The sequence below is a fragment of the Stegodyphus dumicola genome, chromosome X1 (assembly GCF_044657685.1).
Source record: "Stegodyphus dumicola isolate Sdum_Otavi_A_Nest chromosome X1, ASM4465768v1".
In the NCBI taxonomy this organism is placed as follows: domain Eukaryota; kingdom Metazoa; phylum Arthropoda; class Arachnida; order Araneae; family Eresidae; genus Stegodyphus; species Stegodyphus dumicola.
In genome coordinates, this window is record NC_140780.1 from 257,037,947 (window position 1) to 257,057,837 (window position 19,891).

The 19,891-nt window shown below is 33.8% G+C and overlaps 1 protein-coding gene across 5 annotated transcripts in view; it reads right to left on the reverse strand.

The window, feature by feature from the left end:
* Nucleotides 1-434: 434 nt before the first annotated feature.
* Nucleotides 435-19,891, reverse strand: part of Bili (FERM domain-containing protein 8 Bili) — a 148,536-nt gene continuing 129,079 nt past the window's right edge. For 4 of the 5 annotated variants that reach the window (XM_035353005.2, XM_035353004.2, XM_085807582.1 and 1 more), the window contains 3 exons: nucleotides 18,151-18,265; nucleotides 14,177-14,266; nucleotides 435-5,242 (listed from right to left, as the gene is read on the reverse strand). In XM_035353005.2, the coding sequence (XP_035208896.2) occupies nucleotides 5,199-5,242; nucleotides 14,177-14,266; nucleotides 18,151-18,265 (249 nt within the window). In that variant the 3' untranslated portion in view covers nucleotides 435-5,198. The other variant, XM_035353002.2, reaches the window with a different exon arrangement.

Sequence of the window (19,891 nt, forward strand, 5' to 3'; positions counted from 1 at the left end):
TTCTGCTTTCTCATCTTCCAACCTTAATAGCAGCCAACACCTATAACGGCTAGTGCCCGCCATTGGAAATAAAAATCTCTGCTGTGCCCTCCAATGAAAGGACTTAATAACATAGAAAAATGTTAAATCCACCACCCAACACAACCACTTGAGAGTCCTGAAAATTAAAATGTGGTTCAGAAGCCAGCAGGTGAAACAACTTGCAGAATTATCCAATATTACTGCAAATGATGATGCTTTTTGGCAAAAGAAATATCTCGGCTTATGGTACTATTTAAAGATATCATGTTTTTTGTTCCTACAATCTGTGAGAGAGTTTCTTTTAAAAAAGTTGTATAGGAGGTCAGGTTAATACTTCACTCCAGTTAGTGGACATCTGAATTTCAGACTCTATTAAAACTCAAATTATAAACAATAAAAACTGACACAACTAATTCATATATAAATTATATATTACACTTATCTACATAAAAACACAAATGCACAAAGCATGTTTTCAGACACATGCATACATAAAAAGTACATTTAAATAAATAAATTAGCATGAAAGTCTATGAAAATGACATATTACTGATATATAATGTAATATATAGATGTACGTATCTTAAAACCTTTCAACAATTATGTGGACCACAAAAATACTGTCATATTTCAGATTGGATTTCTATATCTAAATTAACACAGAAAATTCACACATGTGGAATAAATGCAAGCCATGCAAGATCTAAGGTTATTTGAAATGCTCTTCTATTATTTAGTAGCTATTTGAAATGTCAGTTTGAAAAAGAGAATAAATCCAACAATAAGTTATCCAGAAAAACAAACATTTCGCTCTTTTCCTTTGAATACATGCCACCCTGGACACAACAGTGTAGTGCCAGATGGATGAATAATACAGGAGTGTTTATGACTCTAATGTCATTGTTAAATGAAGAAACTTGACATCTATTGACTGAATCTCCTGCCCAGAGGATGGGAGTTCCGAGATCCTTGAATTCTGTACTCTAGCTGTTTTTGGACAATTGAAAAACTAAATCAAACTCTTTAAAAATCGATTTCCATCTCTCTGATGCATGACCAATTAAAGCAAGAATATATTTATATAAGTTTAAACTAATTTTTGAATTTTTGTGGCTTATTTCCCTCTCTAGACTGAAGGTTTAATATTTTATAAGAACAATCAACATATTATAGTGAGCAGTCATTATTCCATTATGATGACCAGTGCAGAAAGTCCCATCCAATAAGAATACATCAAATTCATTTTGATGATCATAACCATTTACTACATCCTTTACCTTTAGGATGTCTGATGCCATAATGATTGTCAAAGTGTATATCTAAGGTGATCAGACGCCCTGAATTTTCAGTCCCTGTACCGATTTTTTGGTCCCAAAAAACAGTGTGAGAACATAAAAGTTTCAATGCATATATTATTTAAGTAGTGTAAATTGCAAATTGAGACTGCAAGCATAAGTTAAGAGATACACACCAAATCAGCCGGATAAACAAGGGATTCATGTTTACCTTAGAAAAATTGTTGTACAGGAGATATATTTCTGATTCCACTATTTCTCTCCTCAACTGACCAACATCCTCAGAATTTTTTTCACAGTTACAGTTCAGATATTCACTTAAAAGACAGCACTGCAATTTTTAATTGATATATTTATTCGATTGTGATTTCAATGTATAATATACACATATAGTTTTTAATTATCAACGGTGCATTATATACCTTAGTATGTATGCATTACACACCCTTACATACTATTGAATGGCATCTAAAAATAATTCTTTTATCATTTGCTGAAATTTCATTCTAGATATAAGCATATAAAATCAGCTTTCTTTGTCAGGTTTAAAACTTTTATTCCATCATCATTTTGAATTTGCATAAGGGTTGAAATATTTTTTTAAAATCTGCCGAAACAATGCTGGGCAATAACGTTTCTCTATTGGCAATGACATATATTTTTTATTTATCAATGGTACATTACATATTGCTGAACATATGTTTTACTGCAGTTTAATTGAATGTATTATTTTTACCATTGATTTTTTTTAGTAATGGGTTCCACAACAAAAAAAAATTTAACAAAGACCTACAGAAGGAATAACTCTGCATTGATAAAGCTATAAGCGATTCTAATGTGTGGTGCAATACTGTGCTGTGAACATGGTCTTCAAAATTTACAATATGCCATGGTAGACATACAGATATTAAACTTCATATAAATTGTAACAAAAATGAAAGGTAAAACTCTGCAGCTGCATCTAATCTCATCATTAAGGAATTTCCTCAAACAGGAAAAAATGGGTGATACAGGAAGATGAATTCACTGCAGTAGAAGGTACTTTCGCATACCATATTATTTGCCACAACCATAGTTTTAAGTCTATGGATTGTTTGTCCAAGCTGCTTCAAAAGGCATTTGAACCTAAATTTAAATTTGCGCAAACCAAGGCTGAAGCAATAATACTAAATGTTTTCATGACTTATGCTTTAAGAGCTTTGCATAATGATTTGGAAAAATGTTCATTTGTTTTAATCTTCACTGATGCATCCAATCACTAGGGGGGAAAAAAAACGTTTTTCAATGCTTCTTAAATTTATACTGAATTGGATTATAGAGTTAGAGTAAAAATTTTAGAATTTCAAGCCTTACTTGGTGAAAAATCTGATATTGCCAGCAACTATTTAACTACCTGTCATGAAGAAAATAATGAAAAAACTTATTGATCTTTGTTCCAATAATAGGAATTCTAACTTTGGAGGAACCAACAGACGTGGAAAAAATAATGTTTTGGTTAAACTGAAATAAAACTTTAACCATGGTTTAACAAGAGTTGGATGTCCAATATATATTATCCATCTACTACAAGAATATCAGCTGATATTTTGCCAGTTTATGTAGAGACAATTATTTCTAAGATATACTTTAAATCTTCAGAGTAGAAGCATTGAAAAATTTCTGCAACTTCGTAGAAACCAATTTTTCAATGATACTATGGTATTCACAAACAAGATCGTTAGAATTACTTCCCACCATTAAAAGTGTATTCCAAATGTTTTTACCACTGAAGACTTATTTCCAATCTCAAGAAAAGTGTCCCAGGCATCATATTAAATGAAATCTTTTCTTGGGGTCAAGTGGAAACAGCCTCTTTGTTAATTAATAAAATAATACCAAATCATAAATTATTGGAAAATGATATATATGAGGAATTTGTTTATCTTATACAATATATTATGGTAGAAAAAATACTGGAATGGTTGAAAAATAAGATGTGCCCAGTTCAGAGGTAAGCATAAATAACTGCATATTTTAATAAGAACCAGATTCTTTGTTCAAATGTTTTAAAATGCCCAGAGTTCCTGCAACTGAGCAAGTATTTCACGCTCTGAACATTTTCTGGACTAGTAATAAGACACAGCTTTAAATTTACAAATTTATTACTTTGTTGAACAATGAATACTGCATTTTGATTTATCCTTTACATGTTAAAAAATATTTATTTTAGTTTATATACATATTGACCTATATACTACCTCTACCTCAATAACAGAAAATGCTGTATCATCCTGAACTTTGAAATCTGGTCACCTTAGTATTACATCTGAGACAAATAGTAAGCAAATTTAGTATTCAGTTTACTATTAAACTGAAAGTAGTAGGAGGAATTGATGCATTACAGCTTTACAATTAAAAGCTAAACAGCAGATTCAAATGGCAGTACACAAGAGAGAATGAATGTAAATGTGAAAGGACTGAAAAGTTATATAAAATCACAAATTTGAAGAATACTCATTCTAAATATATATGTGCTGCTTTTTTAAGAAAAGCAGTTATTTCTTTTTGATGAACTTCCACAAATCTTTCTAAAAAATTTGATTAAATGTCTCATAGCTTTAGAATGCTGTATCATAATACAGGGTTCTCAAAATCCTATTTTTCATTTTCATGCATTGACAGTTATTGCTGTTCTCCAGAAATCAACATGACCATATTATATTCAGTTATAATCTGATTATGTTCTGTAAAATTTTTTGGTATGAAATGCCACATGTTCACACATCTGACACTGAAATATAGATTTTAAATATGCAACAATGGATACTTTCCGCAGCCATGAAAAAAATTACAATTTAATAACTGCCATCATAACTAGAAGATCCATCATTTTGCGCTAAAAATTAAATGTATATAAAAATTTAATACAGTTTTCATCAGAATGAATTAGAAATTCACATGGTTTTGAATTATTATTACACAATATCAATTTACAAAAATTTACTGAAATTTTTATTAATTCATAATGGAAGTTCCTGTTAAAAGATTAATGATATCAATGAGAAGTCAATACACAAGATACATATTTTGTATGAAAATACAAAAGTAATTTTAAGAACACTTGAGTTTTATTTTAGGAAATAAAAAATTCAATCAAATCGAGTGGGGACTGAGAGTTACTTCTCAACTGCAAGGGGTTAAATTATTATAAATTCACAAGCAATGAAACATCAGCATGGAAGTATGTTAATAACAGGCTTTATAATGCACCTTTTAATGAAAATTATTTGAAACATACACAACACTGGAATTCTGTAACCCTAGCTTAAGCACAGGTGTGATAGGTGTCAGCTGCACACTTATATATGTAGCAAGTAAACTGTTAAAATGCTGAAAGATAGAGACAACAGAAGATACAAATGCTGAATGAAAAAAATATGTTATATTTACTGAAGACCGATACTCAAACAATACAAATCAAAAGTCTAATGTGCAATTAACATTTTGTCAAATAAATGAAACAATCATCATTCAAAAATGATATTCCTTATTCTAGATACATTTTAATAGGTGGGCGACACCTATCACTGAAGTGCCTAATTATGCAACAGAAACACCTAATGCAGGGTCAAGTGCTGCTATAACAACATTGTAGCATGCTGTAAATTTTTCACAAGTGCAATATCATTATAAAAGTGCTTTCTGTGTTCAGCGGATTGAGACTGTAAACCAAAACAGATGCATATTGAAAACATGATGCATATTGAAAAAAAAATTTCAATATGCATCATGTTAAAGGTAAACAGTGTTAAATAATCCACACCACAAGCTAAAAAATACAATTAGCATGTTAATGTTTCAATCCATGCTTCATAGGATTCACAAGAAATTAATTCCAAGCATTTATATTTGAAATGACCAGGATTTTGGTGAGTGCACAGGTTTACCTATTAAGGAAAAATAAACAGTGATTAGTATAAAAATTATATCAGAACATCTCAGCACACCATGACAAGAGTCACGATTTTATTCCAGTACATAAACTTCAGAATGTTTCTAAGAATGTATAATGTTATTAAATAATGATCTGCTGATATACATAATAATGAAATACTTGAGTGTCATGATGCCCTTTTCTATCCGTTCTTCAATAATGTAAACATCACCTTAATGAATGAAAATTTAAGAAAACAGACTAAAATAAATAATTATAAACATTCAGTTGACAGAAACTGTTAAAATACAAGTCTTCCTGAGCAGATACAAAAAGCTGTGCCACTCAGAGGGTTAAAAAGAAGCATTCCAAAAATTGATATAGGCATTGAAACCATTGATAATTTCAAGGAACAAGACATAAGCTGTGAATTAACGATGATTTCAATGAAACAGTAAGTCATTCACAGATATCTCATTGCTACAGTGTAGAGACTCATGAAGAGCTTCAGGAATGTAGTGCTACTGAAATGCAGAGAGTGAATGCACAGAATAAAAAAAAAAAACACAAACTGGAGAATGGTATGGTTGACCAAGCTACAATTCAGATGGCAAATACAGCAGAGCTACTATTATCAGAATTACTGATACACAGGGCTGTTATGAGACACTAAAAGTTTGTTCCAAGGTCTATTCTTGGAAACAGAATGCGCTGGTTGCATGAGGTTTCCTCCATACATATCACAAATGCAAAACACTTTCCTTAAAAGATGTCAATAAGGGTATCTGCTGTTTGGTAAAGCCTTTATGTGCTTTCCTTTCATTACATTATACCAACCAACTAATGATTTAGATATCTCGTTCTTATTTCTAGGTCAAATACAATTAAACTTGTTTTTAATTTATTAATTCATTTTTAACCTCGTTCCTTTAATTTAAATATCATATAAAGATAAAATAAACTGCATATGTTATGAAATGGAAAGCACGTAATTTATTTGGTTTTATTAGATTACAGAAAAGCACTCGAGGGCTATCTGCCTTAAGGGAGGAATGCCTTCGTGGAGGACTTTCTAAAGGAAACTGGCTTGTATACATGTTACACATGGGGAAAACCACGAAAATGCCCATGCAGCCAGCCCATTCGCGGAATTCGAACCTCGGACCGAACTACCAGTGTTCAGCAACGTTACCGCTCGGCCGCTGGTGAGCCAAAAGCACCTAAATTAATTAAAAACATTAAAGGAAAAGAAATTTAGTATAAGCCTATTGTTTTTTGTTTACTCTCTGAGTTACTACTTAAATCTAATAAGTGCTCATTTCCTACACAAAACTGAAGAATGATGGTATTCTGTCAATTTCATTCACATGTAAGGAAATTTTCTTACTGAAAGGAGCATTCAGTAAGTTCTATGCTTAGATTTGATGTAATGCTTTTTTTAGGATAGTGAAATATAAAATGATCGCCTCACCCTCTGTAATTATAAAGAGGAGAAAAAATGTTCAGTCAGTGTTTGTTAATATTAAAAATATGTAAAATCTTTGGATTTTTTCTTCTAGATAAAAGATAAGTATAACACTAACAAATATTCATTAATGCATGGTTACAATGTGTGGTAATTGTACAGCTTCCTATGGTACTACCAAAAGATGGGTTGCCCATTTAGTTAAAGAAAAGCATCACTTGAAAATTATCCCACATTAAGTGATAATGCAAACATGACTACTGAGGAAATAATTGCTACAACTAATGAATATGTGAAGAAAACTATATAAGTAGCAGTTTTTCACATTTGTACGAAAATCAGCATCTGTTTTAGATAGCACAAAATATCCTTATAAAGAAATAGTAAGTTCGAAGCTTAGATATATAATTGCTTCTACACTATTGAAAGCATGAATTTTTTTTTTATAAACTGATGCAGCATTTTCATTGTTCATATTACAGCAACGATTTCAGAGGTACCATTCAGGAACAGTATGAAAATTGTGACAACCCCCCCTGCTCAATCCACTGTGCTACACTGAACTATATAAAATCAGATAAAATATTTTTAGATAAATTAATATAAAATCTTGCACAAGTGCGCTAAGCTTAAATATATGATCTCTCTTCCCCACATATAAATCATAAATAAATTACCCTTAACACAGTTAAATACAAAATAATTTAATCATTCAATTTCAGCAGAAAAAATGCTATCTGTTTGAAGTCAAAGTTTATCACAGTAAAACTATGCATTAATTACATTATGTATTTGGCTTAAAGTGCCTTCCTAATTATGAAATTTTTTCTAATAACCAGATGGATTTTGGCCTCACTTTTTCCACTGTTTAGAATTTTAGTGTCAAAGGGCTTACAGAATTGTAGTGGTGAATGGCAACAACAAACAAAACAACAAGAACTTTAATGTGAGGGAATGTTATCCTACCGGGAAGGAGCTGCATGGTATTCTACACAATAATTTGGATGCTATGAAGAGGAGTTTTTTGAGCAGTTGTAAGAGGATTACAAAAGATGACTTGGACATTAATACCAGTTTACTTCAGGATGAAGTATGGAAACAGTGTGTTTAAACTGGGAAAACTGGATAACATTTACACAAATATCCAGTTTTTTCAATATAATAAATGTGTTTCTTGGTAAGTTTAAAACTAAAAATTCCAACTACTAATTTGCCTAGAACTAAGACAGGATAATATTACAATTAATTTTTCTTTCAGTATGGGAAGTTATTCAATTTCAGAAAATGTGGTGGCTTGTACGACAATGTTGACATTTTGTATAATGAAAATGACTTAATTTTAATTAAACATGATGATTGTCATTTCAATCTTCATGTTTAGAATGCCAACATATAAAAGAATCTACTGAGAGGTGATGCTAGAACTCTTATCAATGCCAAACAAGTCATTGGCAGTGTGATTTGAGAGGAGATCATTAACAATGAAACATATTTTTTATAGCAATGATTCCTTCCATGAAATTTACATAAAAAATATTGAGAGCTAGTGTTTAGGATTTTCTTTAAGTTTCAAAGTTAGTTATCAGTTCAACCTTAAAAACAAACATGAGTAGAGTGTTCATTATTTTAATTTATTTACAGCCAAACTCATCTATTAAAAGAATACTACTGCTGGATAAACCATCTCTTGAAAGACTTCAATGCACAAAATCTCAGCTTAACTGACTTCTGTATCAGGTTTTCTTTCTCAAACCAATGAATGATTTTAACAGTTCTGGGACATGATATTTTATGAAGAATGCAGAAAAAGGCTTTGTTTAAACATTAACAGTAGACTGGTTATTTGATGAAACACGATGCTAAAGGTGAAAGATTTTAAGGTTTTAGTAAATTGTTCGAGAGTTAAAATGTTCCACGTTTTTTTATGTGTAACTAAATTCTGCATAAAATCTTACAAGCATCTGTAAAACAGCTTTTCATAAATTTCCTTCAAGCACAAATATTACTAAATAAAATCTCAGGTATTGTTGGCTAGAAAATCAGATTACATTCACAGATGATGCAATTTCTATTCCCTATATGATGTATGTTCTATGAATTATGATAATGTAAAATACATTATACACTGAAGTGACAAAAGTCATGGAATAGCAATATGCAAATATACAGATGGCAGTAGTATCGCGTAGAAAATGTATAAATGTGAAGTACTTTGGCAGGGCTTTCATTTGTGTTCAAGTTATTCATGTGAAGAGACTTTGACGTGATTATGGCCGCACGACGAGAATTAACAGACTTTGAACGCGGAATGGTAGTTGGAGCTAGACGCATGGGTCATTCCATTTCGGATATCGTTAGGGAATTCAACATTCCGAGATCCACAGTGTCAAGAGTGTGCCGAGAGTATCTAATTTCAGGCATAACATCCCACCATGGACAGCGCAGTGGCCGACCACCTGCACTTAACGACAAGGACCAGCGACGTCTGCGTAGAGTTGTCAATGTTCACAGACAAGCAACACTGCATCAAATAACCGCAGAAATCAATGTGGGACGTACGAGGGACGTGTCCGATAGGAGAGTGCGGCGAAATTTGTCTTCCTTGGGCTATGTCAGCAGAAGACCGACTCGAGTGCCTTTGCAGACAGCACGACATCGCCTGCAGCGACTCTCGTGGGCTCGTGAGCATATCGTTTGGTCCCTGAACGAATGGAAAACAGTGGCTTGGTCAGATGAGTCACGATTTCAGTTGGTAAGAGCTGATTTTAGGGTTCGAGTGTGGCGCAGACCCCACGAAGCCATGGACCCAAGTATCAACAAGGCACTGTTCAACCTGGTGTGGGTTCCATAATGGTCTGGGCTGTTTTTACATGGCATGGACTCGGTCCTCTGGTGCAACTGAACCCATCATTGACTGGAAATGGATACCTTCAGCTACTTGGAGATCACTTACAGCCATTCATGGACTTCACGTACTCAAACAACGATGGGATTTTTATGGATGACAATGCGCCATGTCACCGGGCCACAATTGTTCGCAATTGGTTAGAAGAACATTCTGGACAATTCCAGCGAATGATCTGGCCACCTAGATCACCCGACATGAATCCCATCGAACATTTATGGGACATCATCAAGAGGTCAGTTCATGCCCAAAACCCTGCACCGTCAACACTTTCACAATTATGGACGTCTATAGAGGCAGCATGGCTCTATATTTCAGCAGCTCTCAATATTTCAGCAGGGGACTTCCAACGACTTGTTGAGTCCATGCCACGTCGAGTTGCTGCACTTCGCCGGGCAAAAGGAGGACCGACAAAATATTAGGAGGTATCCCATGACTTTTGTCACTTCAGTGTATCTTACACTAATGAAACTAACAGTAGTTATTAAAAGACACATGAATGCAGAAAAACATGGCATTTCAACTAATTCTCAAATTACAGACTTTACCAACAACCTTAGAAATGTATTAGAACTAATACGAGTTCAAACTGCTTGCAAGCGAAGCTTTTAGAATCTATGAATATTATTAAGCACAGCCGGCAATAGTACCAAAATGGTTATTGGCAAGAAAACAGAAAAATTTCGATTCGGAAAGCAAAACCTTTGTGGCAGATTGCAAAAATAAATTTTGATATTAAAACTAACAGCTCACCACTTTATACAATGTCAGGAATCCAAAACAACATTTTACATGACAATATGGTTTTTTTTTCTTGCCAGGATGGATTACAAGAGTCCATCCTCTTAAAAGCTACATTGACTGAGATCCATTCATGATAACAATTCATAACTAAAAATCACTGCCAACTTCAAATGTGTTTTGATGCTGTGGATGACAATATGATGTTCAGCCAGTATTAAGAAATGTACCCTAAAACAGTAAATACAAAGAATTTCAATATATTAAATATTTACTTAACACAATTTTTGGTAAATAATTTTGCAGATAATCACCGAGACCAAATGTAACATTACACATATAAGATGTTTGGAAAGCTGTACAACACAGACTTCGTCTTTGCAAAATCCTTATCTGTAAATATAATGCAAATCCACAGTATATTTTTTGAGTCAAAATATTTTCGAATTGGCTGATTAGGAATGACCATTGAACACTAGCATTTTACTTGGGTTTGAAGCCTAACAAGCATTACAAGGTTACTAAAATGGTGGCATTGCATGGTACATTAAAATCACCAAAACTGCTACTTAAGGAAGTAGCATGTTCATGTTTTATATGAATAAGAGCCAGTTTCCCTGAGAAAGTCATTGTAGGAGATTTATGTTTCTATTTACTGTTGAGCTGAAGGTGACACCACACAAGATATATCAAGATGACATTTCCTTAGATGCTGACCATGCTGTTTCACTGAGCAGTCTGCAGTAATATTGCACACTACAGATTTCACAGGAGATAAAAATGCTTGTCCCAAAGAAAATTTCCTGTGTGAATGTTTGAGGACTCTAGCAGGAGTGAAAGCAGAGTACAGTCAAAAGTCGTTAATTCGGACATCCATAATCCGGAATGATCTATAATCCGGACCTCAAAGGTAAAAATTTTCTGCGCATGCGCCACGTTGACGCATGCGCATAGGCCTTTACGCGTGCACGTAATACCTTTACGACTGCGCATATTCGTGTGCACAAGCGCAGAATATGTTTTTGCGTGCACGTTTAATGTATAACGTGTTGGAAAATATAACTTATTGTAAACCTTTTACTGCATCATCTCTCCTCCTTGAAATGTTTATTAGGTTTAGTTATTTTTAATGAAATATATTAGTTACTTCTACTTCTTTTTCTTACTGCCACTGTTTGCTTTGAGAACAGACTGTTTCAACCTAATTGAGAAGCAAAAACGAAACGTGATGTTACGTCATCTGGAAAGCCGATTCGTGCCGATAGCTGATTGGTTGCCGTGAGATGACGTCATGCCTACTTCTGCTATAAGTATCTCGCGTCGCTCTGGCTCAACCCTTCTAGTTCCTGCTTTCCTGGCACTTGGGTGTGCGGTTTCCAGCCCCTTCAGAAGGATGCATGCAGTCCGGTGAATAAAGTTCCTTGGTTCCTGTTCACAAGATGCTTGTTCCGGAATAAGTTCCTTGGTTCATATCCACAAGATGATTGTTCCAGAATAAATTCCTTGGTTCCAGAGGCTACCATGTGAGTGACTGCCGTGAGCGGCATCTATGTTCTTCAATGAAGGCGGCATTTAAAATACGTGAGCGGCGATTCCTCGTGTTCAACTAATGCAAACGGAGTTAAGCCGGTTTTGAGTGCTTTCAAGAACTTGATTTAAATTTCAGGTGTTTTCTCAACCATTGATCATGGACTTATTGAATGTGTAGCCAACTTCATTTTGAGGCAGCATAATTACTATTTAGGACATTTTTGTTTGTATTGAATGCCAGTGTTTTTGGAGACCAGGTAAAAATATTATTTGATGAATGATGGTTATATTATATTTTTCCTGACTCTGATATTGTTTAAATTTATTTTCTGTGTTTTTATTCTTTATTATATTGTTAATAAATTGGTTAAATTTGAAACCTTTTTATTGTCTTCAATGTCTGCACAACATATTATCTCAGGGAGCTTTTATTGCTACTATTGCTAAATGTTTAATTTTTTAAAACTTTAAACTTTGCTTTAGCATCATAATGGACGGTATAAGCTAAAATTATCTAATTATCTATTTCACTTAATGTTGATGATTGTGTTGTTCCTTAATCTTCGAACTGGATCCGGCTTATTATTTTTTGCAGACTGTAAGAGCAATTTTATAAAAGTAAGCTTGAACTTTCGATCACGTCAAATAGAATTTCCGATGCTGGAGCTCCCAAAGGATCTACAAAACAAAAGTATGTTTCGATGTCCATCAAACAAAAAGTGGAATTGCTCCAAAAAATGGATAAAGGCATATCCTTTGTTTATCTAACCGTTCCGAAATCTGTTTATAAATTTCACGCTGCTCTGCGCGCGGGGGGGGAGGGGACGTCGCGGCGGGCAATGAACTGGAAGTTGATCTGTCAGCTCTATCGTTATCTTCAGGGCAGATGTTTTTATTTTATTCGGCTTATAATTCCTTACTAAATGTAGTATTTCATCTTGATGTACTCAGTCTTTGATATGATTTAAATCAAATTCCTCATCATTATAAATATCATGAATACACATTGAGTAGTTTTCTGGTTGCAATTTTCTAATTTTGACTATGCATAATGTATAATTTACGCATGTGCATGTTGAAAGAAATGTTTAATAAAGTAAACAAATAAATATTAAGCTTTTTTTTGTAAATTTTGATACCCTTTAGATCATAATTGCTCTTTATTTCATAAATTACGGTTTTGTATTTTTAATTTTATAATTTCTGCATGCCATCTTACCAGATTTAAACTGATGATCTATAATCCGGAAAAATCGATAATCCGGAATCGCCGAAGTCCCGACGAGTCCGGATTAAAGTCTTTTGACTGTATTAAAAAACAGCTGAGTACTCAACTCAACATCTAGCTCTTGCAACCAGGACTGTGCTACTATTATGCTTTGTCATCATAGCTTCTGCTCATCAGGACTGTCTTATGACACAGATTTTCCCTTTTTATTTTGTATTACTTATTTATCCTTCCTATAAAAAGGTATCTTCCCTGAAGGCTCCTTTTATTTCTAAGATAGAGAGCCCTTGTATTACTTAACCATCAGGAACTAAACAAGAAAACTTAATTTTGGCATGAGTCGCAAAAAATAAAACTATAGGCTGCATGGAACTCAAAAGACAATATGACTTATAAGATGTCAGCAAAGCAACTGATATGAATGATTAGTCCGTCAGTTGCCATGCAATTAAAATCGCTAACATTGCTACTTTAAGAATACCCAGAACAAGCAAGCTATATGGGCATTTTCTTGGTCCTACATGATAAAGGTAACTACAAAGTCAATTTTGTCCATGAACTAGCTTCACTACAACTTTATTGAACACATATAAAGTTCCGCAGGACAAGTGAGCTGAAAATAATTTAGCTTCTCCAACTGAAGCAGCTCATTAGTTTTATAACATGACATAAATACCTGGTAAAAGGCAATGTTAGTTTCATAATCCAAATTCTGACTGACAGTACGTGCAATGTGTATTTATTCTAGGGATAGTTGCTTAACGGATTCTCAGAAAGCAATATTTTAAATTAATGCACACATTATACAAAATTACCCATAAAATTTAATTCAACCCCTTCAGTCAATACCTAGTAACCGATTTCAAATTGATTTTGATGTCCATTATTGCAAAATGGCTAAATAAAATAATTTCAGCTATTTTTATTAAATACCAGTTGAAAATGCACTTAAATTTTTGTATTTCAATTACTACAGAAAATACAGTAAATATAACTACATTTTTCTTAGTACAAGTTTGAAACTAATAATTTTTGAAATACTTAAAATAAAAGTGAAATAAAAATATAATCTTGATACCTGATTCATTGAAAGTAGTCAGTGATAATCTTTTCAACCTGTCTTCAATATATGCTTCAGATGATAAACGTCTTGTAGTTATTGGCAGGACTGTAAAATTATGAAAATGCTTATATATTGCAATTTAATCTTAAACCAAATTACATTTAATAACCATTTTATGTTATAATAAAATGAAAAATAATTTTAAAATGAGCATATCTTTAGAATTTTCAACACACAGTTTCACGCACCAGAGATAAAAATGTTTTTTTTTTCCTGTACAATGTTGCCATTGCTCACTTTACTCAAATCCCTCAGTTTGTTAATCAAAAATTCGTTCAAGTTTTACAAAATATGAAATCGATAATAAAACAAATTCAAAATTTGGGCTTCCAGATGCCCATATTTGCAGGAGGGTTATGTTATTCAAAATTTGATGGCACAAGGTACCACTGTTTCATAACAATGCGAGAAACATACATATATTTATGCAGACACTTCATTTTTTAATTTCTTTAAATATAATACACTGCAATAACATTTGGTAGGAACAATTTGAAAAGTGAATGAACGCAAAATGCCAAAATGAAATTAATAGTCCTTCTACGCAAATTGCCCCTTAGGACTAATAATGAATATTTATCTCAAATATTTTATACAGACATTTAATCTGATTTAAAATAACAACTATCATGGAAAGGAAATGCTTCTTTTAGCGATCATACCTAAGTCCTAGAAGGTACTCTTTTACATCTGAATTCAAGAATTAAAAGAGACTTAAAAAACATTCCATTATAACTATAAAACTAATTTATGCACCAACAGCAAAATCTAACAAAAATCTTCATTGTTCAATCAAATTTTCAAAGGACCCACAATAGGCCATTCAGTGGCTACAGTTTTATTTTTAACATGATCACATAATCAAAAAATCATAGCAATTTATAGTGAGGAAAGTTAAATAAATCATGTAACAGAAATTTCAAAACAAGTATTTCACTTGGATTAATTATATTATAAGAATAAGTATTCCATTTAGATTAACTGTATCACAGAATTTGGTGATAAAATTTAAAAATTATCTGCGCTTTGGAATGAAAATAAAATAGCAAAAATTTGACGAAAAATGTAAAATACTGTTCTAAAACAAAGCATGCAGATCAGCATTACTATGTAAGTAGATATTTGTTGAAAAACCTGAAAACTAATGTCAGATATCTGCAAACTCTAATCATACAAATGTGCATTTGGACTATATATCTATCACATAAAACATACTTGATGAAGTATCGAAACACATTTTATTTACCAATATTAATAAGGACAGCCTCCAAAACACTTTTACAGTCGTTGAAGATCTACTATCCACTTGCTGGAACAATCAGTGACACAGCCTTCAGGCTATCAGGCTATAACGGTGGAGACAGCTTCAATGCAAAGCACCAGAGTACAGCTCCCGACTCTGCTCGGTCGTTCTCAGAAATCTACGTGCTCTCGAGACTCTCCACGCTACCACTTGCGATGCACTTGACGACACAGAGCACAGCTCCCGACTCTTCGGTTCAGTCATTCCTGGAGCTCAACACGCTCTCTCAACGATGCACTAACCGCGATACACTAAAATACTCTCGATGATGCACTCGACAACTAACTCGGCACTAGACTTCGAGAAACTCGCTCAATGACTGACTATCAGCTCGCTAGACGAGGCACACACTCAATACTAACTATCTCTCAATGTACCCGCAGGGTTTATATAGCCTTTGGCTGGTGTTCGAGAACATTCTGGTCTAAACCGGTAAGAATTCGTTCCAGAAGGTTTTGCATCCGTCCATGGCATATCGCCAATTTTATCGCCAAATGTGGCAACCCTGCCTTATCTTGCCATTTAATGGCAACCCTAAAACTGCTTTGCAGGAAAGCCATCTTACCGCAATTCTACATTTCGTAACACTGCTCAATCCCAAGGATTGCACATCCCGGGCAGTACAACCCTTGGTCAGAAGCTAAATTCCATACAAACAAAACATAATAAAACAAACAAGTAATATAACTAAAGAAACAAATATTTACACTATATACAAGTTATATCCACAAACACATAACAATTTTAAATTATACAAATTAAAGTTAAGAATGAATTTCAGTCTCAGTCTTTTCATTAACTTATAGCGGGTCAAATACTTCTCCACTGCAGTTCTCTGATGCATTTCTGTTTTGCATATCACAGTCTGAAGATTCAGTTCTTTCAGACTTTTCATCCACTAGAAGATGTGAAACAGTTTGTTCACCACTCTGTAATTCATTCGCAGCATGCATACAGTTCACCTCTATTTTTAGCAGATTGTACATGCTTATTTTCCTTGGAATCAGCTCCAAATTTTGCATCATGAACGGAACCAAATTCTTCACAAACACAAATATTCAGGTTTAGAATCAAGTCCTTGTCTGCACAATCAGCACTATGATACGCATGCATAGTTTGTGAGGTCGGTAAATTTTTCTTCAGCTATACATCAGATTCTTCAATCTCAGCATCATGTGCATTTTCAGATGGTTCAATACTCGCTAATTGTGACTTCATAACTTCACGATCAGTTTCTACCAACTTTACTGTTGCATTTTCGTTCGCATTCTTCCCTCTCTACTTCAAGCATTTGAGAATCAGGAACTTCTTTCCCGTCTTTTATTTCTTCATGTTTTTGTTCTTTTTCTTTAATCCCGTTAGATATTTCATCGATCATTTCTGGATCTTTCTCAGGCAGTTCGTTAGCTACTTCTTTCATTTCTTCATTCTTGGATTCTCCAGATGCCACTACTGTCATTTTCACATCTTCTTTTATGGCTCCAGTTTCTTCTGCAATCTCTACTTTCAGCTGTTGGAGTTGCTCTTGCACCTTTTCTTGGCCGAAATTTATTTCTTCCCACCAGGCTTTCTTATCTTCCAGTCCCGCTTTCATCTCTTTCAGTGTGGCTTTGATCTCAGCTGTCATCGTTTTATATTCAGATTTTATCTCAGCACTTCTGGCTTTTATCTCAGCATATCTGGCCTTCAACTCCTTCTGTCCGGCTCTGATCATAAGAAGTCCATCAAAGTCTTCATCTCCTCCACCATGTCTTTCCTCTGCACACAGGCATTCACTCATAAACCCCACTCCTGAGACCAAGTGTTGCGTTTTTTTGTTCTGACACCAGTTGTCACTTTATATTCTTCCTTCGGTACGTTCATTACGGGTTCATGTGGATTTGGAGTGAATAACGATGACAGCATTTGATGAAGTATCGAAACACACTTTATTTACCAATAGTAATCAGGACAGCCTCCAAAACACTTTTACAGTCATCGAAGATCTACTATCCACTCGCTGGAACAATAAGCGACACAGCCTTCAGGCTATAATGGTGGAGACAGCTTCACTGCAAAGCACCAGGGTACAGCTCCCGACTCTGCTCGGTCGTTGTCGGAACTCCACGTACTCTCGAGACTCTCCATGCTACAACACGTGATGCGCTCGACGACACACAGAGCGCAGCTCCCGACTCTTCGGTTCAGTTGTTCCCGGAGCTCAACACGCTCTTTCGGCACTGCACTAACCACGATACACTAAAAGACTCTCGATGCACTGGATGACCAACTCGGTAATAGACTTCGAGACACTCGCTCGATGACTGACTATCAGCTCACTAGACGAGGCACACACTCAATACTAACTAACTCGTAACCACGTACCAGCGGGGTTTATATAGCTTTTGGCTGGTGTTCGAGTACATTCTGTGCTAAACCGGTAAGAATTCGTTTCAGAAGGTTCTCCATCTGTCCATGGCATATCACCAATTTTGTCGCAACCCTGCCTTATCTTGCCATTTTATGGCAACCCTAAAACTGCTTTGCAGGGAAACCATCTTACCACGTCTCTACATTTCGTAACAATATTAAAAAGAATGAATGTGCGAGGCAAGATTTTCAAAATGGAAAGAGAAACTAGTCTTACTGTCATCTTCTTCATGAGGCACTGAGATGAAATTATCTACTTGATCTTCACACCATGAAGGCCTTTGTTTTAATTCTTCAACAAACTTGGAAATTAATTTATCCATCATATTAGCCTATTAATTGAAAAAATATATATTTATTTCATATAAGAAAAATCTAACTGACATAATTTATAAATGAATGAAGGTATTTAAAAGTCATTTCCAGGACAGAAATTTCACAAGTCAGTATTTTTGCTTTAAAATATTGCAGTGATCATTTTTAAAGGTAAATGCATTATATAAACATATTATTAAAGGTAAATGCATTATATAAAACATGCATTAACCATCGAATATTGAGAAAATGGTGGGAAAAAACTAAATTAAAAAAAGTGCATTTGAGCATATTTTTGCCTTTTCAATTCAATGTTAGTTTATGAACTTATTTTTATCAAAGTTCCGTGAAACAAGGTTTTATTACAAGAACTTCCATTAGAAGGTCAAATATCGCACTACTAAATGAAAAGATAACTACTTCTTTTTAAATATTCATTTTATTGCTAAGAAATAAACTATTGACATGAAGTGAAAATGGAAATAATGAGATAAATGAAGTACTGAAAGTATCATGAATGAAGAGTTACTCAGACACAGGTAAGTGCAACTATATGTTTCTGGGAGAGTTTTAAGTTTCATAGCTGATATGATTCATACATTATCATTCCACTTTGCTCTAATTTATCTGCTAACTGCATCCCCTTTAGATTAAATTGGATTATTGATGACTCAGTATATATATCATCTGATCATTAGACATTGCAAAATAGCAAGCATTATGCATCTTAAAAGGCTTTTTGAAATGCAGGTTAAGTGAATAAGGCAAAACACATCAGCTCTTTGTGAAGGACTTTCTTTAGAGAAATTAGCTCATATTCATATTATGCATGGGGAAAACAAATCATGCAGACAGCCCATTCGTCTGAGATCAAACATGCAATATTCAACAACATTTAATTCCTCAGCCTCAGGTGAGGTTCCAAGATGTTAAAAAAAATTTATTAGTTTATCAGAACATATTTTTCGCAGTCAGTCAGTGAATTTAGAGATGATTAGGAATAGTGGACCAAACTGAGTTTTTCTGGTGATTTTGATCTAACATAAGTAATTCATTCATTGTATTTTCAGAACTCTAAAAAATTTTGGTGGTATTGACGAAATTATCCAAATATGGTGCTTTTGTGGTAGTGATACTCTTAGCTTTGAAGCACAATTAACATAATCTCTACATATAATAAAACAAAGAGTCTGTCTCTGTGTGTGTCTTTCGTTCGCGCTGCGCATAAGCTAATAGACCCACGGCTATGAAATTTGGTACATAGGTACATCTAGACAAGAGCCAGTGCACCTCGAAGCGATTTTTTTGAAATTCGAATTAGAATTTTTTTTATTTTATGTTTTGTGATGAAATCGCGTCATTTTGAGACATAATGAGCTATAGGAAAGCGAGATTTTACTCTACACACTCCATTTTCACATCGTCATGAAACGTACGCACTTAGCTATTTTACGAACTTAAAATAAATTTCGTGTTTCAATAAATCGATTAAATACGAATCTATTTAACAGAGTGAGCTTAACACCTTTTCAACGGGATTTTTTCTAAAAAAGATTATTTTTAAAAATGTACAGTTTATTTTTTGCACACGTTAAACTTTGATTCTTGTGACTGCTTTTACAAAAAGAATTTTGGAAAAATGA